General features: G+C 32.3%; 1 protein-coding gene across 1 annotated transcript; it reads left to right on the top strand.

Annotated features, from left to right (window-relative positions):
- Positions 1–1,249: 1,249 nt before the first annotated feature.
- Positions 1,250–25,591, top strand: Ptr (patched domain-containing protein). The gene is made up of 11 exons (XM_090105250.1): positions 1,250–1,451; positions 19,325–19,601; positions 19,778–19,995; positions 20,456–20,634; positions 21,973–22,316; positions 22,705–22,905; positions 23,101–23,238; positions 23,323–23,636; positions 23,718–23,930; positions 24,017–24,226; positions 24,314–25,591. Exons 2-11 carry the CDS (start codon positions 19,325–19,327, stop codon positions 25,400–25,402), a joined length of 3,183 nt encoding a protein of 1,060 aa, XP_089961376.1. The 5' UTR covers positions 1,250–1,451; the 3' UTR covers positions 25,403–25,591.
- Positions 25,592–25,975: the final 384 nt, after the last annotated feature.

Here is a 25,975-nt window from a genome sequence, read left to right as displayed (position 1 = left end):
ATTAATCTGTGTGTAGCTATAATACCCAAATATATTGGGCAAGTATTTATAAATTATTTTAGTAGGAAATATATATCTCTGATTTTATTACACGGAAACTATATAACAGGGTATACTGGTCATAATAAAAAAAAACGTTTTGCATATTATTATCTATTTATACTTTGATTAAGCATATTAGTACATTAACTTTAAAGTACAAAAAACGAATATCGAGGACGTCAACTTATAGTTTTTTAATAAAAAAATATGACTGAGCTAATACTTGAAAAAATTACCAATCTATTGAAATTAATTTAATGTGATTTGACTTTTCTGTATCAATTGGATTATTGATATAATAATATTATATTCAATAAATATTACATACTATATTATATACAGTCTAAATGTGGATACTTCTTAATTATTATAATAGTTGGCTCTACATTAGTCCTTCATAAATATTACCTGTATTAAGAATCGTTGTTAAATATATTTTGACTTTTATTAATTTATACGATAAGCACTACAATCAACCAATTCTAAATAAAAGTCTCCATTTTCAAAATTGGTACCATTTTGAAATGTCTTCCATAGGTACTCTAAGCCCGTCGTTTTAGATAATGAGCAAATACAAAAGCTGGTAACATTGTTCCATGTTTTGTAACCCGACTACTTATAGGTACTAAAAAAACAACTGTTCCGGCCACCCACGAGTAGGGAAGCTGGCACAAAGGCTCCTATCGACCATCCCCTTGATCACGCGTCTCTCTAATCTCTGCACGATTTTGTAAGTACTTATTAATTTCATTATGTACACCACTAAATATTGCTCAATTGGTTTTTTATTCCACGGGATGTTACCATATCAAAGGCATGGCGTTATGTATACGAAAGTGGGCTTATTGCTGCAAGGATTTAAGTATAACGCAGTTATGTAAATGTTTTAAAATGCTTATAGACCTGTTTAGTGTATGCAAGTCTTCACCGAAATTTGACACAATACACATTAGATAAAAAGCAAGAAGTTATAAACGAATTCAGATAACTACGTTTGGAAACATAAGTGTATTACGAAAGTAATGACTATTTGTTCAGAGACAGCACTTAACAGTTCTAACAACAGCGCTTAAATCTAAATCGTCACTATAAAGATAGACGAAATTCCAAGCTTGACAATGAAAAAAGTTCATGGACTTTAAAGGATTAGGGTCTAGCGGGAAGTTGTGGAGGTGGTCCTTATCTACGTGCCGAGTAGAGGGGCAGCCGACAGCGCTCTCGACCACTTTGCGCTGAACCGCGACTACAAGTTGCCGCTCTGCGCCCGCGCATACGATCCGAACCGAGTTTAAAAATATGTATTCGATTTCAGTGCTGAGGTGAAAATTGTGAAACAGTGCGTTCGAACTAGTGCTCAATTTAACAGGATTTATTTTATTGTGTATAACGCGATCGTGCCCACTATCAAGGTAAATTATTATTTTTCACTATTGATTATGTTATCGCAACTATTTGGGTCCTATTGCGATGTGCAGTTTCATTTTGCGGACACTTAATTGCAACACTTCTTGCACGTCCGGCAAAACTTACTTTCACGGTGAATGGTGATCGTTAAAGATTCATATTTTATATTTCATCAAGTTAAATTCGTTACAATTTTTTAATAATGTTATTTAAAAATAATTTATGACTTCTCGAAATACATACTTATAAATAATTTTCTAAACACATTTTTTTTTATTATTTTATAATTTATCAATTTGATACCGACTATAGACTCTACTAAATGAAAATTACATCTAACAATTACTCTACATTATATAATATAATGAGGTATAGGTATCATATATAATTAAGTGGAGATATAATTTAGTGGAGGTTTTATTTAATCGGCCCTAATAAATAAACAATAATAAGTACGTATCTACGTGTTTCTATCATATTAGTTTTCTGCAATGTATATGTAATGCATATATATGATGCACATACCTGTGCATCATATATACATATACATTTATACGTTGTACACATACGGTGAAGCCTCGATTTATTCCAGTGATTATTAGTTACAGAGAAAGTGTGTAACTTGTCTTACAGAAATTATATGACAAGACCTCAATTCATACAAATATTTTTATATTTATTGAATTAATGATTCCGTACATATGCACATAATACTCTATTAATAGCTTGATTAATAATAGAAATCATTAGGATCTATTAGTCACGATAAGTCACAAAGCTCTATTTACAAAAATACCGTAATTAATAAATTAGGTTTAATTCTTTGGCCTTCCTATTATTATTGTATTTTATTCAGAGATTAATATTATATTTGATGAATACAATTCTATTTCATAATCTAATCACATATTTATTAAAATTGCTTACACATACAATGCATACTAACGTTCGTATCTATTATATTTAAACTCCAGAAATATTTAAATTCATACAACCCTGACAGCTCCGCAAACATGCAATCGCAGCCCTTGAAGGTGCATTAGTCCCAAGTCAAAAGTTGCGAGGAGTACAAAAAATGTCGTACACGGGAGTAAACAATGCTCGGGACGCAGGTAGAAGTTTGAAAAATACATTATCGAGACAGACAGTAAATTGATTCTTTGTGTATGGACAATGGGGTCGGTGGACGCTATTTCGTGTCAGGTGTCCGATACCATCCTTTTGTGGCTGGCGAAACCTCTTAGCCGAATTGGTCACGACAACAATAAATGGGTATTGGAAATTTTTATCTATCGGCCCACTAGCCGTAGCCCGAATGAGATATGGCTGCAAAAAATTAGCGCTCCGTCGTGATCTGAATAGTTGCTATTGAAAAAAGTATTGAAATTGAGTTCTGTCACAGTTTTGCAAGCAACAATGTACAAAGAAAATTTTAGAAAATATGAACATAAGAGAGAAATATAACTCGAAACCACAAAGCCAGAGATAACACGCGGTGTTTGATTACAAGATAGAGAGTACAATCGTATAATGTATTACATGTTTTAAAAGATCAAGCACCTATAAACCTTTTGATCCATACATATTCGGATTGATTTATTTCACCTGTGGCTTAGTCACGAAACAATACCACCTAATTTACAGGCATGTCACGTTAATTTGTATAATTGTGACGCCGTATCATTAAGAATTAAGGCGCATACAAACACCAGCCCATCAGTTTCGAAAACGACCTCAGTATATCAAGGTTCTATTGGAGAGTGATTGCAGACATAGAGTAATCAGTTAAGAAACATTTTATAGGGCACTTACGCCTGACTGTTAGATATTTAATTACGTTTACAACATTACAAAGCCAGTCACATTTACGAACTTTGTGACGCGAATTGTTCATTGTTATTTTGGCTTTTATGTTCCCTGCCTGGCAATCATATAGGTAAAAAGACTTCGTAATTAATAATTGAAAATATTAGGATATTCTAAATAAATTATATTATTTTAAATGATAAAATAAAAAGAGTTATAAATAAAAACAAATTGTGTTTCAACTTTCAACTTTCAATGGTAAATCATGAGAAAAATTATCCAAGTTATTTAAACGAAAAAAGTTTTCATTAGGAAAATTTTTGTTTTCAACTGATCGGTTTCTGTTTTTGGCACAAACTCGTTGAAGCAGTAAGCACTCAATTCAAGATTAATTGTTTTTTTTTTTAATGAAAACTCAGCGAAAACTTTAGTTGGAATACTATACTTAATCGTGGTTAAATATAAATTTAATTTAGTAACAAAAAGCGATGGATATCCAGTATCCTCTTCATCGTTGTTTCGCTATAGTTTTGTGGGAAAATAATAATATTATTTATAGTTTAAACGCTTGTGTAATATGCAAATTATCTCTAAAAAATACTTTATAATTGCAAAATATTTTAATATTGAATTCAAAATATTATAATAAATTACATAACTTAATTCAAATAAAAACATTTAACGCTTTCCTGTGCGTATACAAAATTATTATAAAATAGATTAAGTGAATGTTTAAACCTTGCTTATTTAATTGTCAAGGACAATTGTATCTGTAATTTTAATATGAGGCAATTTATGTTTTTAAATTCTCTAAGTAATTCAATCCACGCTAATTGCACACCGAAACTAAATCCATCCTAGTTCGAAATGCGGATATGGTAGGCATAGTAAAAAATATGATGTTAAACATAAATTCATCAGAAAATTGCCTATTTGCTGTTTTTGAAAAATGATAAATATGTCACTGATGTTTAGACCAAACGAATATAGAACTAGAGCTAGAGCAAAAGCAATATTTCGTGACCTTTTAGTGTACAAACGAAAACTCGTAGGCAGTGTTGTTCAGTATTAGAACATTGCAATCTTTTCTAACGCACAGACGAAATAATTCTCTTCGCTTGTTTACACTAAAAGAATTTGACATAGTGGGGTTAGAATGAGCATTCTAAATGCATCGCATCGTTATACAAAATTATTATTGGACAAGCATGATAAATTACACATATTCTTATATATCTAGGTACTCCTTTCCTTCCTTTCCTCATCGACAGAAACATTTTCATGGTCGCATAAAAATTCTGATATCAACAATTTCCGAAATTAAAAGAATGTCGAATTTCGTAATACGTAGGTATGTTATATCACATAAGAGTACCTACGTTCATAAGTAACAGGGCTACTTATGACGTAGTTAGAGAGACTACGGAGTACGGAATCAAAGGATACTACCGCAAAAAATAATTTTATGGCGGAAGCCCAGTCAATATGAGGAAGTATTCCGAGTCATACCTGCAGTTCTGCCGCGGTTTTTGAACTCTGAAGGATATCGCCTTTCAGTAATTGACGTATTCGTCAAAAATCTATAAGTCTTTGTCATTACCTCCTTCCTACCCTACCCAATGGGCCATAAGGAAACAATTAACTATAGTGTGATAAGTGCAGTTAAATAAAATGCTTTATGTTGCACCTTGCGAATAATCATGGAAATCTTATGGCTTTACAACACTGTAAAATGTTTTTACTATGCACTTTTATTATTACTAGACAATCTCATATAAAACTAAATAAAATCGAATCGTCGATGTACATCCCGAGGGCTGGCTAATTGGCTTCGCTGTTTCTATGAAATATAAATTATTTTAAGCAATTTCATGCTATAAAATTGAAATAAAATTTACAGTAAATTTTATTGAACGTTATGTAATAATACATAATACTATACAAATTTATTTTAAAACAAATTGTCCGATAAAATATTAAACAATACAATCTTAAGTAGGTATATGAAAAAAGTACTACCTATAACGAATTTTTCTAGCTAAATAGAAAGATTTGAAACGTAGAAAGACAATTAAGTTCCTATTCATTTTATATAGGTATTAAATACCTTTAATGTATTCGAGGAAGCTTTCAACGTTTTGAGCAAGAAATGTTCGTTCGTAGAATTTTACGCACGACTTATTTATAAATGGATTTTCAGCAATTCAACTTCCTTAATAATGACGATCATGACGTAATTTATTATTAAGAGTCCTTTAGAAATTCATAAAAATTAAATAAATACTAGAATTTATAATCAAATTTCCGCCATGACGTTGATATTTGGTAGTTCGTAGAGGGCGATGAATGAGAGAAAATTGAGGCAAAGGCCTATAATAAACTTCACGACTGTATGAATCATGGATGATACACATTACAATAATTATAAACATCAACTGTAACCTATGGACTACCACTATGATACTAATACATATTATAAATGCGGAAGTTGGTGACGATGTATTAATGTAGGTTTGTTACTCTTTCACGGGAAAACCACTGAACAGATTTTTATCATACTTGGCAGTGATATATCGTATGTATCAGAAAAACATAAGCTTTAGAAATTCTTTATTTTTCCCACGTGTTCGTCTGCGGGAGGAACCGCGAGACACAGTCAGTCTATTATATTTTGTAAGCTTCGATAATTACCACTTTAATTATTTGTCATTATTAAGTAATAATATCGATGTCTTACCTATGTCAGATGATCATTTTATCCTTGTTTTAACAAATCAATAATGTGACTTCCATTATTTATTTCACTTTTTATTTGATTGTCAAAAATCATAAAGAGCTTATTACACGGTCGCGTACCTTTTGGATATTTGCGATTTGATTGCTGCGTGGCGTTGTGACCTGCACAATGACAGATCCTATTTAGATACCACGCTCCACTGCGTACCTACATATTATTTTATAAGATCGTTATCAAAATATTGCTTCACGTATCGTTCCTTAATGCAATGTAAATTAAAATACAATAAATAAACATTCATACTAAAAGCTTACTCACATTTTAAGCTTATTAAAATTCAAGAGTGCATTGTAAAAATGATATGATGCATTTCAAACAGGTTTTATCGGCATGGCTATGGTATTCCTAATCTTTTTAATGGTAAACGTTGTAACATTAGAGTTTATTTGTTTGTTTGTTTGAACGCGCTAATCTCATTAACTACTGGTCCAATTTGAAAATTTCTTTCGGTGTTAGATAGCCCAATTTTATCGAGGAAGGCTTATAGGCTAATTGATGTCTATTGATATCATGACGCTAAGACCACCAGGACCCACGTGGGTGAAACCGCGAAGCTCAGCTAGTTAATTATAAAAGTGACATACTTAAAAAATATCAAATATGAGAAAATTACTCTTTCAGCCAAAAACTTTAATAAATTTAACGGCTTTTAAATTTAAATGATTTGGTTGAATTGTGGGTTAAAAGGCATGTCAGTATCCGCTACTGAGTAATAAGTTAAAATTATGTATTGTTGGAAGTCTCAATATATAATAACTCATAATATGATATAATATGAGTATTGTTATATTATGTATTTTAGAGGCATTGTTTAGTTCTCAATTGTAAGTTTCTCTGTACCCATCTTTGTTCTTTCATTTGTTTTTTCTTCTTGCTTTGTAATCTATTGGAAAACGTTGTCAATCAGTGCCAGCTGATATCTCTTCATTCTAAAAACCATTTCATTACTTTTATACATAATAATAACAACGAAAAATGACTTTATGATAGGTATTTATTTACCATTAAATTCGACATTTATAACATTTGGTTATACATAATATATTTAAATAGTAGTAGGTATTATTATAATAGGACAAACTCGATAAAAAACAAAAATTCCCATCATATTTTTCTCCAGACGTTTTTATATCACTTTAAGTACATAAAATCTTTATGAATTTAGATCGTACATTTCCCTAATCTCCTCAATTATGGCGCGAAATACAACACCGGATTGTGAAATATCTCCGTGGGACAAAATTAGACATAAAATTTTGTATACTCTAAGCGTTTATGGCTCCATTAAGGTTTAAAAGATTGTGAAAGAAAATTGTACAGCTATCACGAATATGTTTACATTTACGCATAGCATTAGGCAATGAAGATAGAGAAAAACAGAAGATGCAGTTGGTACTTACTTTTATAAGTCCTTGAATTAGACTTGCGTTTAGCTCTAGCTTCATCTATTTACGTCTGAAAATTTTCAGGGAATCTAGTTATTTTAGGACTTGGACCAATATTAGCGTAGAATACTTTTAAAAAATTATAAGTTACAATTATGCCACCGTGCGTAGAAATTGTCACATTGAATATGTGCAGTTGAATTGCTCCAATTTCTATTCCCTCCTTTTCTTCTTAATTGCTAATATTTCGTTGTTTTTGCACATATCAAGTTATGAGTCAAAATTATACAATTCATCTATTTCCCCACATAAGTGAGGAATAACCAATCGAGTCCACGTTACGTCAGCGCGTTGCAGCACCGCCTTGCGACACGACTGGCCATTACCCCTTGCGCTTAATAGCTGAGGAAAAAATAAATTACTTAGAAAGTGACTCTTATTAATATCTACTCCTCCTTACGAGCTAAGTGCGTAATTCATATTGTTTTTGTTAATGCCATAATTGCACGGAATGTATATAAATTGCAATGGCCGATCGGATTCCGATTTATCGAAATTATAAATGCTCAAATTTATAAAATATAAATGATTTCCTTTTATTTATATGTACAATTTATATTATTTTAGCGTTCATAAAAATATTTTTACGTTACATAAGTAACAATTCTTGAGCTGATTTTTTTACAACAACATAAGAATACCTATAAATATATTATTAAAAAAAATCGAGGTTCTTTCCTATAACCTGTGTTATAAAATAACACCATTTACTTACTGTTGTTTATAATGTAAATCGAGACACAAAATAGATACTTATTCGGAACAGAAACTCAATGCACCGAGCGCAGCCACTCGCATAGCTATGCGTGCGTGAAAATGTTTTCATTTTCTTCAAGATACTTCTCTGCATTGAAATGAACGAGGAAAATGATTCTAGAGACGTTCACCTGTCCATATTGACTAATACTGCACATTAATGTACTTTATGTTCGATAATTTCATTCATTACAATCATACCAAAAGCGTAGGCGCGGCATTGAAAAAACAGTCACTTAAAAATGATTACATCCCTAATAAAATGTCACAATTGAATAATGACGAATGATTGGCAAAAGTAGGCCGATTACTTGTTAGTTACTTCAATTAATGTTAGAGATAAGACGATTACAAGTTAACTTACAAGTTACAAGAACAGATTGCAGCCAACTTCAATAACATTGAAAGCTGAATAAATTTAACCTTTCATTATATTTAGCCTTTAAAAATACTGATACAGTCAAAGTTTTGTACAATATTCTTATTAATTTTATATAATAAAATTTGGTTATAACAACTGTCGCCAAATACAAACATATAAAATCCTAAACTGAATTACTTATAAGACGTAACAAACGTCGCGTCGTGAATCGTGATAGCTAATTTAATACATTCATTAAAGTCGCATTATTCGTAGAAGCTTTTACATTTTCATTCTGTAAAGGTCTTCATTAATTGAACTAAGAATAAAGCAGTTTGAAAGATCCCCTTAATCCTTCAAGTATTTGATTTATATTCCGCTTAGAAGATAAATTAATGTGTGATACAGATACAGTAGAATGTATAGGTCCAAAAATGTTTAACCCTTATTAGTGAGCGTGTAATGTTTTCGCTAAGATTGATAAACATTGTAACCTTTTAAAACAGATGAAGAAATTAAGGAAGACTTCTATTGGTCTGTAAATGATAGGTTTTACCAGTCCTGTTCCAATGCCGTTAGCTTCCTCTTTATGCAAGATACACGTATCGCTTACTTATTACTACATTCACTTAATATGGTATTCTCTTCCTTCTTATATGTAATTACGGTCTTGTGACAATGTTAAAAACATATAGTCGGAAACAGTATTTAATTTAGCTGTTTCACTTCATTCATGTAAGTACATAGCTTTGTTCATAGCTTAACAAAATTTGTTGTTATATGTTTTAGGGTTTTTACTTGTGTATCCTACATAAGTACCCCGGGATAGTAAAGATATCCATTCCTATATATGTATACCTACTCATTCATTCTTTACGTTTTTAACTAACGACATTTTCGATAGTGCAGTATGTTATATATTAGGTATATGTATAACATCGCGAACAGCAACTTTAGTAGGTGTATAGTAGATACTGTAATTGGTTTAAAGTTGTCTTAAATACGTAATCGGTCGCAGGTCAAACAAGACGGAAATTTACTTTCACTGCCTTGAAGCAGATATTCTGTAAAAGGACAAAGCCAGTCCATTAAATTTATACCGTTATATGAAACAAAAATAAATTATATAAAAGAAAGTCTGTCAGATGCTTCACTTTCTTCGCGAATTAAATCGGTTTCTGTGTTTTATATCTAGAACTTGTTTATTATAATATTTTATATAGTCCATCCAACTTTAAAGTCTCTTTCGATTTCAGTCATGTTTTCGAAACCATCCATAAATTAATGCAACATGTATTACAAAAGTTATTTTGGCTTTATTGCAAGGATTTATAAAAACTATGCTGTTATAACTAAGCATTCTCTTTTATCGTGCGGTACTTTCATATGACAATAAGTATACCTATATCCTTACAACATGCCTTGAAAGCATTGTTTATTTTATCCTGTGTCACATATAAATAATTGAAGCAATTAGTATTTGAACTACATAATCATTAGATGGACGGAAGCATGTATGAGGAAAGCTTGGCAGCCTCGGTTCAACCTCACATTTGCCTTAACATCTGCCAGCCTTGGAGACGACCTTCTTCCTTCTATTGGTTAGGCACATTATTGCCATACTTCCGTTTCTCCCAAACTTTGACGGTATAATATCTAATTGGGTTATTACTGCGTCAAAATAATATCAAAACATGATTGATTTCAAGGCAAAACTCCATATTATATGGGCCAAGTGCAGAAAATAATTTAGAAATCAACAACTCTCCCGTATGACGCAAATGTACATGTATGTATAATGCTAAGTAAATATTTAAGAAAGAATGAAGTTTAAGTGAAGGTTAACAGTGAAAGAGATTATCGTGTGAAAATCCATCTACACTAAACAATGGAGATATATTGTGACAAACATCAATGGTATGTGTGAATTTGTAAAATGGAAACTTTTATAGTAAGCAATTAGAATACAATATTGTAGAGCGCGATTGTGTAACTGAAATCCAAAAAAAACAAACTTTCAAATTTCGCATATTAGTGTGATGATAAACATTTAGCAACATATCCAAAGCTGATTTATTAAATTTTATTTGTTATTCAAAAGAAGATAATATGCATCGATAAGTAGGTTATTAGATAAACGAAGTATTATTTCGTTAAGAATTAACCCACTTAGCATTGGATTAATGGTGATGATGAATGGTAAATGGCAAATTAGGACTATGTAATGAGTCAAGATTGCGATAATTTCCTGCCCATTTTTGGTAATATTACTCAATGCTTGAAATAGCTTTACCGTTTCTTTTTGAATATGGGTAAAGTATTTTAAAAATGCAGTTATACAATACATGTCAATGTTATATACATGCTGGCAGGTGGCAACTAAATCAACGCGTCTGTCTCATAGAATGTTAGTGTTGCAACTTTTTTAATTGAGAATTAATTAAGGTATATTTATCTTAAAGCGGCATGCCTTAATATTAAAATTATTATGAAAAATGATATGTTAGAAATTGAAATTTCTATATTATCTATAGATTTCATGAATGGATTTTCACACAACTACATTAACACTAATTGTTATATATTTTAATAGATATGTAGATACCTAGTCCTTATATTATGAAGTCCTACATCTAAAATATAGAGTCATACATACCTAATCATCTATAGATACCCACACATATATTAGTGATGTTTCAAAACATCAGTTTATAAGCTGATATTGATAGTAATCGTAGAATATTATACGATTACCTACACGATTACTATTAATATTTTTATAGAAATAAACGGAGGTTACTCTTTATTACTAATAATACTTTATACAATATCCTTTTATTTACAAAAGCAAGTTTACTTGACCGAACCGTTATCTGTTGTGTAAATTAGTAATGAATGTACAAACTACAAAGTATCCTTTAGTTAAATACATTTAAGGATGTTTGTTTTACATTAATCATATACCTAAGGTACATACCTATCTATAGTGGGTACAGTTTCCTGTGACTTAGATAGAAAACCGTGATTATAAATTATCTGTAAATTTGTTTGATATCAAATAATAAATAGGCCTTAAGCACACCCCGGACACTCCATACAAAATTATCGTTTTGACAGTCACACTGTAGAGACTGCAAATGTGTGTGTTAACGTTTTATGGTTGGCACATTTGTGACTAGCGTAAAAAAAAATCGCGTTTTTCTGATGAAATACATCCGTAAACAGCACAATATCTAACCATTTTGATTAATGTTGTCAATCTTCGTTGCGTATCGTCCTTGCAGAAAAATATGGCCTATTTTAATCACGATCGCGCGGAGTGAGGTAAGTTTAATTTTGGCGGAAGGCGGAGAGTGTCCGTTCTGTAGCGTTTTGCTACTATTATGTATTTTGTGCCTTAAGTAAAGATAGGTACTAAAACTTTGTCAATGCCATGTTATAGCGGAGAAAACGAACATTTGCGTTATTTATCTATAGGTTTACCAAGTTTTTATAAATAAATAGAGAAGAGTTAGAAATCGTCTTATGCTCCAATGAATCAAATCAGCCGGTTCCTTTCCAGCGATTTTAAGTTTTTTGTACTTATTTACTTTTGTATAGTAAATAAGTCTTAGTTTTCACCAACATGAATGAATACTTTAAATTTCAGGTTTAATTTTGGACCAGAAACGATAGAGCTTAGAAGAAACCATAGAAACATCTTTGAAAATAAACATTTGTTTTATTTAAAGAATAATGATTGCTTCAGTAGAAAATGTTCTCCATGACAGACTTTCCAAGGACTCATATTATGCTTCAGTGGAAAATGTTGTCCATGAAACCCTTTCCAAGGACTCATACGCACGTGTAATGAACAACAAATCAAAACATGACCAATACTGCGTAAGGGCACGCAACTAGCGGATTTTTACGTGCCAAGATACCAAATCAGCTGCAGATTTAAATTAGCCACACATCAGCGATTACAATCACGCAAATGCGTGTAACCTTAGCACCGTATCTAGAAACTCCTTAACAATTTTATGCTATTTATTGCCCAGTACCTTATAATCATTACGAAATTGTCGTTAGTTCAAGTTTAAACACAGAACGACCTATGTCAAGGATGTCTTGCAAATCAGTGAGTCATTCTCGGTCAACGATTAATTAGATAAGTTTTCTTAGCTGTTTATTTACAGGTATTGATTTCAAATAGATATAAAGACAAACATTGAGAATTTATTTAACGATTTTCCTCTTATTGTAGCAAAATGCGACTCGGGTCAGAAAGATGTGTGTAGTTTTACATACTTCATTTCACGATCTTGCTGTATGTTTTTATGTGGTTATAACCATACATTCTATAAGTCCTAGAGGATCATGCAATGAATAACTTTAACAGAAAGAAACATCTGTGAAGATTTTTCATACTAACAGTAATTTCTTACACAGAGTTCGACATATTTACATCAAGCCGTAAATGAAATACAATCGTAATGAGAAAATACATAAAATACCTTATATAACCCATGAGAATTATGTGTATGTAATGTAATTTCACATAATTTCCTATTCTATGCTGATTATAAATAGTAGGAGCTCTATTAGTTCCGCGAATCTCGATTTTCTTGTCAATAACAATCGATGTGAACTGGGACATGCAGGGTAAAGATGCGCTCTCTAAAAACTCACTCATTTTGCGTGTAAAAAGCGAAAGTTTCTAATTCATTGTTTTAATAAACTCCCGCCCAGATAATTGGCGTGATTTATTTAGGGAAACTCTATGAACATCGTGATTCTAAATCAACATGCATTGCATTAAAGACGCAAACGTTTTAATGTTGATTCATTTGACTGACGGCTTAACAATAAGATGATAATGAATAGCCGACATAAATTAATTCGTACCAGAAATAATATTTCATACAAAATTAATAACAGCCATTATTTGTTGAAAATCTTTAACAGGACTTAGCCATGGCGAAACGTGTAAAAACGTATCTAGAGAGCGCTTTGTTAAAATACAGTTATTTGCCGCACGACGTACACATAAATGGTATTATAGAAAAAATATTAACCGCCGCACAGTGTAAGGAAATCGCAATCTAGCGGGATTTAATTCAAAATTTGAACAATGATTTATCTAGCATTTATTGATGTCTATTTATTCCTTAGCTACTACTTAATAGGACAGCTTATTTTTTTCTTATGTGGGAAGTTCAACATTAATATGAGAAATGTTTATATCGGCAGCAAAACGGAGTCACACTCACTACGTGTTTTCCAGTGTTAATTTGTGCCAATTCCGTTTACTTATTACGAAGCGATTATTAAGTCAATAGTGTTTTTTACTTTATTTATTATAGTGTTTGTGTTTAATACGTAAGTACATACACATTTTGTTTGATTTATAATAATCAATAATAGGCAAAACTAACCATTTCTGTTAGGACACGAAATATACTTCGATTTATTTAGATTTTAAGTTCATTGGACCCGAAAACACATTATATAGCATAATATAGACAAGTGTATACCATCACAGTAAAGCTGATGATTTAAACTAACTGATGCAACTCAAAAATTTTGCGCTTTTTTGCGGCACCCATACATTTTTTTTCAATTTTCAGCATGGCTATCGAAATAACAAAAATGCAAATTTTCGAAATTTGGTCTTCTAATAGTAATCAATTTGACGAATTATTTTCATTTTTTATGTGTTATTATCCTCGAGTAACTTATAATGGATTTTATAAAAATAAAATCAAATGTTTGTTGAGAGCATTATGCCAACAAATTGAAGTTAAATCGACTACATGCCGTCGTCATCGGGGTCGTTTTTTTTAGAAAATAATGTGGTTTGGTTAAAAACAACTTTTTCGCCTGAAAGTGTTTTACTAACTATAAAAACACTTATTATAACCTATTTCAATCAAACTAAATAATTTCCGTATCATCAGAATTAAATCCCGCTAGATTGCGATTTCCTTACACTGTGCGCCGATTCCGTTCACAAGATTATACTCGCGTATAATCATCAATGAGCTGTCATTATGTCTTCAACTCAATAAACCACCCATTCCGCACGTGTAGAGTCACTGACCCCTCGTGTTTACTTTCACAAACATAGCCTAGACTTACGATAGCGTAATTGTAAACAAATGATATTATTTGAACAAACTTTAAAGGACAATTAATAAGTGTACAGGCGAGTTATAAATGGATACGCCTAGCAATAAAGTAACGAGGTCGCGTTTAATATGGCATCAAACACATTACAATGATCGACCATCAAAGCTCTCTAGTAGAGAGGAAAATCTTCGGAAAATTGTACCTACACTATCATACTAAGTAGCTAAAAATTACAATTGCATTAAATCGTGATAATCATGGAACTGTAATTGTTGAGGGCAGCCGAGGTTAATTGTTTTGGAAGAGTTTATGTCATTAAATTTTATCTTAAATTATAATTATTATAATTGTTACTTTGTACAAAACATTAAGTAGATTGTCTACATTTACTTGACATTTACACATGTAAAGGCATTTGCTAGCAACGAATCTGAAGTCTTAAATATAGTGAGTTATAAAATCATAACTCACGCAACGATTGCAGTAACCATGCGATTAACATTTATAACATTGCACTGAGATGAGGTGTGACACAATCATGATCTAACGGTTCTATATAGGAAGGCAGTTCCCATACATAGGTTGTCGTTACGTCTGTGTGGAAGATTCATCTAGAATAATCTATAATCTATCGATACAATTCCTATATTATTATAATCAAAGTATTAATTTTCTTTTCTAAATATTTTTTTCAAACAATTTCTTGTTATAAACTTAAAATTTGACCAAATCGACGTAGATAGACTTTATGATATCTAAAAATATAATTACACCATATTTAAATATATAAATAAATTTAAATCATATGTTATTCATCCATACTAATATTATAAATGCGAAAGTAACTCTGTCTGTCTGTCTGTTACTCAATCACGCCTAAACTACTGAACCAATTTGCATGAAATTTGGTATGGAGATATTTTGATACCCGAGAAAGGACATAGGCTACTTTTTATTGCGAAATATGTACCACGGGCGAAGCCGGGGCGGACCACTAGTTCGATATATTGAATTCGTGTTCAATGTAAATGAAATTAGGGCCAATGTTATTTAGAGTTAAATAAATAAAATACTACAATATGATACTTATTTTATACGTACTATAGTGAAAGGCCTCTGTCGGTCAAGGAATTCCACGCGAGTAAAACATAGCAATCATAGAAACGCCTCGAAACATCGTTTAATTTAGTAATTAATATTATATAGCCTCTGTTTCTAAATAGTTAAAACTGACATCTGACTTTTTATTATAGAAGATAAGATCTTAATTTAAAATTTACATTTTGTAATGATAATAATACAGTGAATTCTTTAAAGTCATGTTTCCATAGAGTGAGCAAAGCAACGCGGTCAGTGAGGACGTGGCTCGGCTAAGGAAAATGGTGTGTGCTTTCATTTTCCTAGCAAACACAGTTTAAGCAATCATTATAATGTTCTTATTTCCATTTTATTTAAAATCTTTATTATAAATATTAATAACTTAGAGTAATAAACAGATCTACTATTTTGAGGACAAACCCTATTATGTTAAGAAACACAAAACTAATTAAATTGATGATAGCTTAAATGATACCCATAAACTACAATATATAAGTATCATGCACCTACCTTCATGATAAGTGTCATGAATGGTTCAACGTAGATCATTTAACAAGAACCGTTTACCGCACCCCTTTAGTCAGTCACACAATAAGCAATCCTGCGAATTGCTATCGTTAAAAAACCACCAAACACAATATATTGTCGCGGTTTTACACCAACTATTGTTTCAATATTACTCATGTCATATCTACCATCTATTGTTGCGACCCTCGTCATCTAAACTTGAACTTATGCACGTGCTAATGATTCAAGAGTTTAACATTTCTATGTTTTACATAATATAATGGCGATAGCATTCTAATACGAAGGACTGAATATTAATTAGAAAAGATTTATTCAGACAACTTCAAATACATTAACATTTGTTACTAAGCCCTGTGAATCCTGAAAGTTAAATCGAACGACTCAAGATACTACAGCATTTAAAAAAGTATTTGAGTGATGAGTAGTTATAATATTGTTGTAATATAAAAAGAAAGAAAGTATCCAAGTTAAACGGGTAACAAAATAGGTTTATCTGCTAAATCAGTCTAACTATTAAATGCTTATAATTTTTTTTATTAGAAATCTCCAAAAGTTCATAATTACTGTCTAATCATTAAGATTAAAGATATAATGAGCAAGGTCTTCATTAAGATGTCGGGCACGCAAGTTTCATAATTGCATACCGACGTGCTCTACATCTATTTGCAATCATTGTTTTTTATACATCGTTGAAGAATTTTGCAGTCTATAAATTTGTATGAAATCCCGGACATGTTTCTTGTTCATTTCTTCGAGTGGTTGATCTTTTGATGAGATTATGTTGTGATTGTTTTGTAGGAAAATCGTTTGTACGCAACTTGTTTCATATTTTGTGTCTAGGATTTTTAAAGTTAATTTTTTTTTGTAAGTTAACATTACATAGGTACTATTAATTATTAAAAGCTTAACTTATTTAGTAAGGTAAATATTAGTCTAGGCATTTTAAATCGAGTTTTCTCATTGCTCTACGCTTTGTTAAATTTAATAGCTCAATAAAAGTGTACGTGACATAACACAATGTGTAATTTTACTGTAATAAGTTTCTATTCATTGTAATACATTTGCATTTATAGTGGATCGGATCCTATGTATGCGGTTTGTTAGTTTGCTTTGATGGAATTAAAACTCAAACTATTTTTTTTTTCCATGTAAACCTTAATAGTTTATTTTTTTAAGCTATTGCATAGCTTCTATCGCGGGCCTTGAGCGCGGGGACCGAATCCAGAAATTCCGTAACGAAAAAAACCTCACGCTCCCCACTCCGACGGGCACGGAGCTGTGGCTTGAAGGCATGCTATGCAATAGCTTTACCGCGGCAGTCCCCGAGTGCCACACGTCTTTTTTATATGAATATTGTTATATTTTATGAATAGTTTATTTTTTAAACTACATACTACCGATTCGGGATGTCGCTTCTACCATAGAATATTATAGTATATTCTAACTTCTACCGAGAAAAATTCAAATTACGTGAACATTTTATGGAGCCATACATATTTAAATCTCAATTATTTATGGATATGGATGGTCGTCTATACTCTATAGTCTATCTAGACAATCGATTGTTTTATAAAAACTATGAATTGTAACAACTCCAGTAGACATCACAATAATTTTTAAAATCTGTATAAAATAAAACGGTAAAATTAAATTAACAATTTTGAGTCAAGGCAAACAATAATCGTTAAGGTCAAAATTACTTGCTCTGAATTATTTCACATAACTACCTTTATTTATAATATTGAGAATTTACATTTATAAGTACTATAATGTTATTAATAAAAAGACTCGTTTTTATGATTAGGTATGAGTCTGTTCACAGAAAGCAATTTCAACTAATAACTAAATTATTGCTCGGTGACATAGTAAACAGTAACCTATATTTTAAGCTTTATTCCGCATCAATGCTGTAGGGGTAGGATTAGCGGTAAGTACCTAATTAAATAATTATTGTGTTACGAAACCTTACATTCGTTTTCAAACTAAAAAAATAATTATATTGTATCTAATTGTCTTGTTAGTTGTTACAAGAACCAAATACGCAAAACAAAACGAGTAGTGGACTGTGGAACACGTGAAACATTGACAACCAGTTTTTCATTACGAAACGAGGACACGCTTACCACGGACACTTGCTTCTAATATCTTCATGTAAACAAATAAACCTGATATATTATTAGGTAGGTACTAAATACTAATGGCTTATCCGGGCTTTAATCGAATTATTCCGTTACTTCAAAAAAAATATATATAAGTAACCAAATATTACTCGAAAAAGATGCGGAGCTTTCGTAGAGGTTAAATAATTTTAAAGATCGGTAGAGCAGCTGCTGTAATAAATCGAAACATTAAAAATACACACAATTCTTTGATAAAAAATCAAAGCTTACCTCTTTATAACTAATATTTGTTTATATTTAACCATCAAATAGGGAGAACACACCTGCCGGGAATCCCCTAATTATAAGACACTATTTTAACTTTTTTTTATAATATTCTAGATTACTTAAGTACAGTTTTGCTAAGGATATATCTATATCTAACAAAAATAACTCCTTCAATTTATAATATTAAGGGGTCTGTTATATTCATCGACGAATGTACCTACGAAAAATGTTTAGGTATTCCTTGCATCAATTTCCTGATTTTTTATAAGAGCACGGCTATGGTTGGTTGCGTAGCATGAAATCGATATTATACATCTTTTTTACATTTTTAGCAAAAAGTTTAATGAGTAAGTACGTTATAAGAAAAATCCGTTAATACTGAAGAATTTCTCGTGCATCTCGTGATAATTATTCTTTTAAGTGTTGATCTAATAGTTTTCCGACTATTTACCTATCTAATTTGTTATAATTGCTATAAATACTCAGAACAAAAAACAAAAAGCAATTTGTCCATATCTGAGTGAACGGAAAAGTTATCTAGGTATTATTCAATCATCAATGAAAATTAAACTTAATTGTTTTGTTTCAGATGGGCTGCAAATTAACATTCGTCGATGATGTACTAAATCGATCGTTCTACAAACTCGGCCTGGTGGTCGGCAAACAGCCGGGCTACTTCATCATCATCCCGGTGCTTCTTACCCTATTGATGATCACTGGATACCAGCGCGTTTACTATGAAATGGACCCAGAATACCTTTTCTCGCCAGTCAGTGGGCAAGGAAAGTTAGAAAGACGGATAGTTGAGGAATATTTCAAAGTTAATTATTCGCATAGGTTCAATGTTGGCAGGATAACACGACCAGGTAAATATTACTCACTAGTTACGTTATGATGATAACTAGGTACTATTTTAATCAAGAATCACCTATTTTTATGAACCCTAAGAATAAAACAATGAATATTAACGTTGTTGATTATAGTTACCTAATCAAGTAGACCGTATAATATTTTCATTAATAGTTTAATTCCTTATTTTCAGGTAGATTCGGTCGCGTGATCATCGTATCAAAAGACAACGATACTAACATGCTACGAACAGAAGTATGGAAAGAGCTAAGAGAATTAGACGACTTGGTGCAAAATGTGACCGTCACCATGCCGACCGGAGAGACGTTCACCTACAGGGAGGAGTGCGCGCGCTGGGAGGGACAGTGCTTCGTCAACGATATACTCAACTTGGACAAAATTATAGGAGAGGTAGATACGTGTATCTAACTACCCTCGAAAACATTTAAATTCTAAAATTATACCCTCAAATTCTATGGTATTCAAACACGATGTACCTACTTATCTCATCCGGATAATTAGGTATAAGTACAATATAGTTGTGTAGTCATTTATAAGTTACTAGCTGTGGTTTTATCCGCAGTGCTCCGCTCCTGTTGGTCTTAGATATAATATAGCCTATAGCCTTCCTCGATAAATGGGCTATCTAACACCAAATTAGAATTTTTCAAATCGGACCAGTAGTTCCCGAGATTAGCGCGTTCAAACAAACAAATTCTTCAGCTTTATAATATTATTATAGTATAAATAACCACCAGAAAAAATCTATTCAGATGCAATAGCAAAAACAAACGCATAGGTTCCTTCATAGTTAGTCGTTTTGAAAGCTTTGTAGAATTATAGTAACATGTATGTACTTTCTATATTACAGGTGGAGCGAGGCGAATTGAACCTCACGTTTCCCATAATGTTCAACCCCGTGACGTGGGAGGCTCACGCTTTTCCCGTATACTTCGGCGGTTCGAAGATAGTGGACGACACCATCGTGTCCGTCCCCGCCGTGCAGCTCGTCTGGTTCGTGAGGACTGACACCAAACTGCAGGAACAACGGTGAGGATATCCTTATGTACTCACATATAAATATAATAAATGCTTTTTGGTGTAGGCTACAAGGCCCCTACGTACATAAATTCTGCAAGTTTTTTTACTGTTCCTTTCTCCAATGCAAATTAGCCCAATTGTAATTACTATCGGTCTGTAGGTACTTGTTCATTATCCTACGTTACTTCTTCTTAAAAGTGAATAATAATAAATCAGCAATAGCTATGTTTTCGTTGAGTTCCCTATCTCTATTAACTTTTGGCAAGCATTACGGTTCGTCAAAAATATTATCTATGAAAAATCTGGTACGGATCTTGTCTTATAGAAGGACATACTTAACTAATTAATAATTAATGAGGTCGGTCTAAGTGATATAATACTTCACATTGTAGAAGGAATGACAGACCACAAGCCGCACCTGTATTCTAAAGTGAATGATATTATAATATTTCAATGCCAATTTACAAATTAACAGCTACGCGTATAAAAAAATTGAATTTTCAAGGCTGATTAATTATAACGTAAGTATATAAACTTCGATGGCTTTTCTCATTAGTATGTTAATGTATGCATCAAAAATAAGCTTATATACTGTGGCTTATACTGAAGAAAAAAAACACAAAATAGACTTAGTTTACAAAATAAGGAAATCATTATGTGTACAATTGTAGGAAACATATTTCAGCATTTCTAAAGTCACCTTTGTTGGGTATTGTGTTCGGTGTAGCGTACACATTCATTTTTATGACTTGTTTTCAATTTCAATAGAGTTAGATTTAGTAAACAAGAAACAACTGAAGTTAAATAATAAGTTTCGATCTTGACACGGTTTGAAAAGTCGTTTCGAATACTAAACACTATGTAATGTTTCGAGAATACGAATAGAAAGGTTCAGATTTTCAGATAAAGCTTGCAATACTTTTTGTAGTTTGGTTTTGTTGTTTGCTGTAAGATGGATATAAGTTTCTTAATGCAATGAAAATACTTAATACAAATTTATTTAAAAAGATTTTAATTTTTTTTTACATAACGATTACTTAATTACGATAATTAATATATATTATGACAAACTACAAATAGCTGAAATGAATATTGTTATAGATATGTATAGATTTATTATCAAGTATTAGTCTAGCTTTGGCCGTGGTATTTACATAGCCTATGATAAATAGCCCATAGCATAGAGCTCATGGATCACACATATATCCAACGGTGAAAGAATTATTGAAATCGTTGCAGTAGTAACAGAGATGAGCGCGCTACATAATACAATCATATGAAATCATTAAGTGTAGACATTCCATTACCTTAAACCGTATTTCTCATTATTTTTCCTTACATTTCCAGAGGTGCAGCCTGGGAAGACGCGTTTTTAGATGCTGTAGGTGTGGCAGAGGACACGGGGCGATTTAAACACATTTCAGTCGCGAGATTCGCGTCACGAACACTCGACCACGAACTCGAAAAGAATACGAGGACTGTTATACCGTTTTTTAGCTCCACCTTCATACTGATGGGGATATTTTCTATTGTTACTTGTATGATGGGTGACTGGGTCAGATCAAAGCCCTGGCTCGGTTTGCTGGGTAACATCTCGGCGGTGATGGCAACCGCAGCTGCGTTCGGCTGTGCTATTTATTTAGGGATATCGTTTATAGGAATCAATTTGGCCGCACCTTTTCTTATGATTGGTAAGTTTGACGATTTTTTTTTATCTTTAAATATTGTTTTGAATGGATGAATGTAAAGTTTTGTCCAATTCGGTTGTAGCAAATGCTTTCAATGTTAATATCTAGTCAAAATAGACATTTAGTAATATATAATAGATATAAGTAATGAAAGACGTAAAACCTATGTGATAAAGTTAATACTTTATGTTAATATGTTAATAATTGTAATAAATTAAGTGATATTTGTTCCTCTACAAAGGAGCTTGCTTACCTACTGTATATTTTAAATAATGGAAAAGATCTCAGAGGAAATACACGTAAAAACCCAAACCTTTATTTGCCTGATATTTCATAGCATATGAACATAAAAAATTTGTAAAATACCATAGTAATTTAACTCTGATTGCAGGTATCGGCATCGACGACACTTTCGTAATGTTAGCGGCGTGGCGGAGGACGTCGCCGCGGCTCCCCGTACCGGAACGCATGGCAATCATGCTGTCGGAAGCCGCTGTCTCTATAACCATCACTTCGGTGACGGATATGTTATCATTCTTCATTGGTATATTCTCGCCCTTCCCGTCGGTGCAAATCTTCTGCATGTATTCAGGTATGTTGAGTATGGGTGGTAGTAGTGGTAAAAATTCATTGAGCTACTTGATCAAGAATGATCCTGGAAAGTTAATTTTTAAATGTAAACATCGGCAACGTCGACATCGGGCAACAACATTTTAGTTTTCGCCATGCGTTACACCCCTGAATTAAATTCAAAAGGTGAAAATATAGTCAAAAAATTTTTTTGCAGGATTGGCGGTATGTTTTACATTTGTGTGGCATTTAACATTCTTTGCCGGTTGCGTCGCTGTGTCTGGATATAGAGAAAAACAGAACCGACACACAATCACTTGGCTTAAAGTGCTACCAGAGTCTAGAGCGCGAAAAGGTAAGAAAAAATATAAATAAATATATTATACTTACAATTCACAGTCGATTAAAAACCAATCAATGAAATCTACTTTGTTTTCAGAAGAAAGATCCTGGCTTTATCGAATATTCTGCAGCGGTGGTATTGATCAAGCAGATCCAGATAACCCTATTGACAACAAGGAACACTGCATCATGTCTTTCTTCAAAACTACCATGGCCGATTTGCTCAATAACAACTTTATAAAAGCAGTAGTTATCGTAGTATTTCTTGCATACCTTGCTGGAGCTGGTTATGGAGTAACAAATCTCAAGGAAGGTTTGGAACGAAGAAAACTGTCGAAAATTGATTCTTACTCTGTGGAATTCTTTGATCGTGAAGACCTTTACTATAGAGAATTTCCCTATCGAATTCAGGTAAAATTGTGTATAAAATAATCTTTAATAAAAACATCTCTGTAATTCATATAATCTTGACTGATTACTTTTTGTCATCAGGTTATTATTAGCGGCAGACACAATTACTCGGACCCAAAAGTTCAGGATGAAGTAGAAACTCTAACGAAAAATCTAGAAAATACGTCGTATATATCGAACTCTCTATACACTGAATCTTGGTTACGAACCTTCGTCGACTACGTTGAGAGAAATAATGACTATCTAAACATTTCTATAGATTCAGAAACAAATTTCATTAAGAACCTTAAAGAGGTAAGTTCCGATTTGAATTTATTCACAATAATTAGTTAGTAGATATTCTTTGGCGTAAACGTTAACAAATCTTTTTCTTTTTTCAGCTTTGGCTTTTCCCAGCTAATCCATTTTCTTTGGATGTGAAGTTTGATGAAACCGGAGAAAATATAATTGCTTCCCGATTTTTAGTTCAAGCTATCAACATAAGTGGAACTAATCATGAAAAAGAAATGGTAAAGGCACTCAGAGAAGTTGTTGCACAATCACCACTTAACGTTTCTGTTTTCCATCCATACTTCGTATTTTTTGATCAGGTATAGTGTGATGGTATTTTATTTTTAATTCAAATATTGGATCATATCAATATCAGATTTTTTCACTGAGAATGTTTTTTGTTTCAGTTCGAGCTTGTACGACCGACCTCAATCCAAAACCTTTGTTACGGTGCCCTAATGATGATGATAACATCTTTTATTTTTATACCCAATATATTGTGCTCCTTATGGGTCGCCTTCAGTATAATCTCCATTGAAATTGGAGTAGTCGGGTACATGGCACTCTGGGATATCAATCTCGACTCGATATCAATGATCAACCTTATCATGTGTATAGGATTTTCAGTCGATTTCACCGCTCATATTTGCTATGCTTACATGTCATCCAAAGCCAAACGCCCTAAAGACAGAGTCAGTGAATGTTTATACTCTTTGGGTTTGCCCATTGTTCAAGGTTCCTTCAGTACGATCTTGGGAGTGGTTGCGTTATTATTGGCTGACAGTTACATATTCTCCGTGTTCTTTAAAATGGTTTTCATGGTAATATTTTTCGGTGCAATGCATGGTCTATTCCTTTTACCGGTGCTATTGTCACTTTTTGGACCTGGATCTTGCACGAAACATGATGACGATATAAAGTTGACTAAGATTGAAAAATGTTACCCAAATCCATATTGCTTACCTCATCCACAACTTATGCTTAATGATAAAATCTACAATGGAAAAAACGGAAGTCCAAACGGTATTTACAAAATCTACGGTGAAGATAAAGACCTCGGCATTGGAACATCGGGTGAAGACACAAGCGAAAGTAGTTCCAATCAATCCCAACGGCGTCAAATCGGAGATGAGGAAAGCAAAAGGAAGAGATATGAAGATGGCTGGAAACGATTCAATTATGGACAAAGCACAAGTCAATTTCAGCCATCTGGAGAACTAGACATCTACGGACAGGATAACGACCGCACTTGGCAAAGGCAACGATATGAAGCCAACCGCAGGGCCTTTGATAATCACAGAAGAATCCCATATAAAGAGGATGATTTCGGAAAACCGCGTAAATCAAGTGATACGAGTCCAAGGCGAGACGAACCGTACAGAGTGACTCGGACTCATTCTCATCATAATTTACACAGGCCCAGAGCTCCAAAACGTTCCAACTCGCACCAAAACATTGAACATATGGATTACGTCGCAGAAATGCGCTTTCCTTGACATTAACCCTACGACCTCTCCATGAAATATAAAAGTTCAAGAACATTTATTTCATGTGCTCAACTTGTGGACCAAAGTATTATTTTTGTATGAGAATATAAACAATTAGTTAATTTTCAACTATATAAAAGACTTTGAAGTGGTGTCATTAATTATTAAATCTAGCTATAGAAGAGTGATTAAGTGTTAGTTAAAAAAATTAGTGCGGAAATATTATCAAATATTTCACTTGTGAGGTGATGGAAAATATTGGTATAATACGTAATATGTAGGAAGCGCAATTAAAAAAATACTTGAATTTAAACATGGTATTGCTCAATTTTTAAATAATAAGCTGCAATGCTCTCAATGAAACAATTTGTATTTTCTGTATTAATTTATTTAAGTAATGAGTTCCTACAATCTATCTTATCTACATAACCTAAAAGAATACAAAACATAAATCAGTCGAACTTAACATAAAGAAAATTATGAACATGCATAAAGTTTTGACATGGTTAAGATCTAAGCAATTAATGATGAATAGTGTGATATTTACAATTAAAACTGGGTGGGTGTGTTGTTACCTAGTAA

Source organism: Colias eurytheme, chromosome 9 (genome assembly GCF_061535395.1).
Source record: "Colias eurytheme isolate Ceu_HAF_F1 chromosome 9, ilColEury1 Martin Lab GWU primary, whole genome shotgun sequence".
NCBI classification, from domain to species: Eukaryota; Metazoa; Arthropoda; class Insecta; order Lepidoptera; family Pieridae; genus Colias; species Colias eurytheme.
This window is presented reverse-complemented; position numbering and strand designations above follow the sequence as displayed.

What these genes read in the sequence shown, in the direction of transcription:
- Ptr (XM_090105250.1), top strand. Translation starts at nt 19,325, where the DNA reads ATGGGCTGCAAATTAACATTCGTCGATGATGTACTAAATCGATCGTTC. An exon ending in TGGACAAAATTATAGGAGAG is followed by an intron (nt 19,996 to 20,455) that starts GTAGATACGTGT and finishes TCTATATTACAG; the next exon opens with GTGGAGCGAGGCGAATTGAA. An exon ending in TCATTAAGAACCTTAAAGAG is followed by an intron (nt 23,931 to 24,016) that starts GTAAGTTCCGAT and finishes TTCTTTTTTCAG; the next exon opens with CTTTGGCTTTTCCCAGCTAA.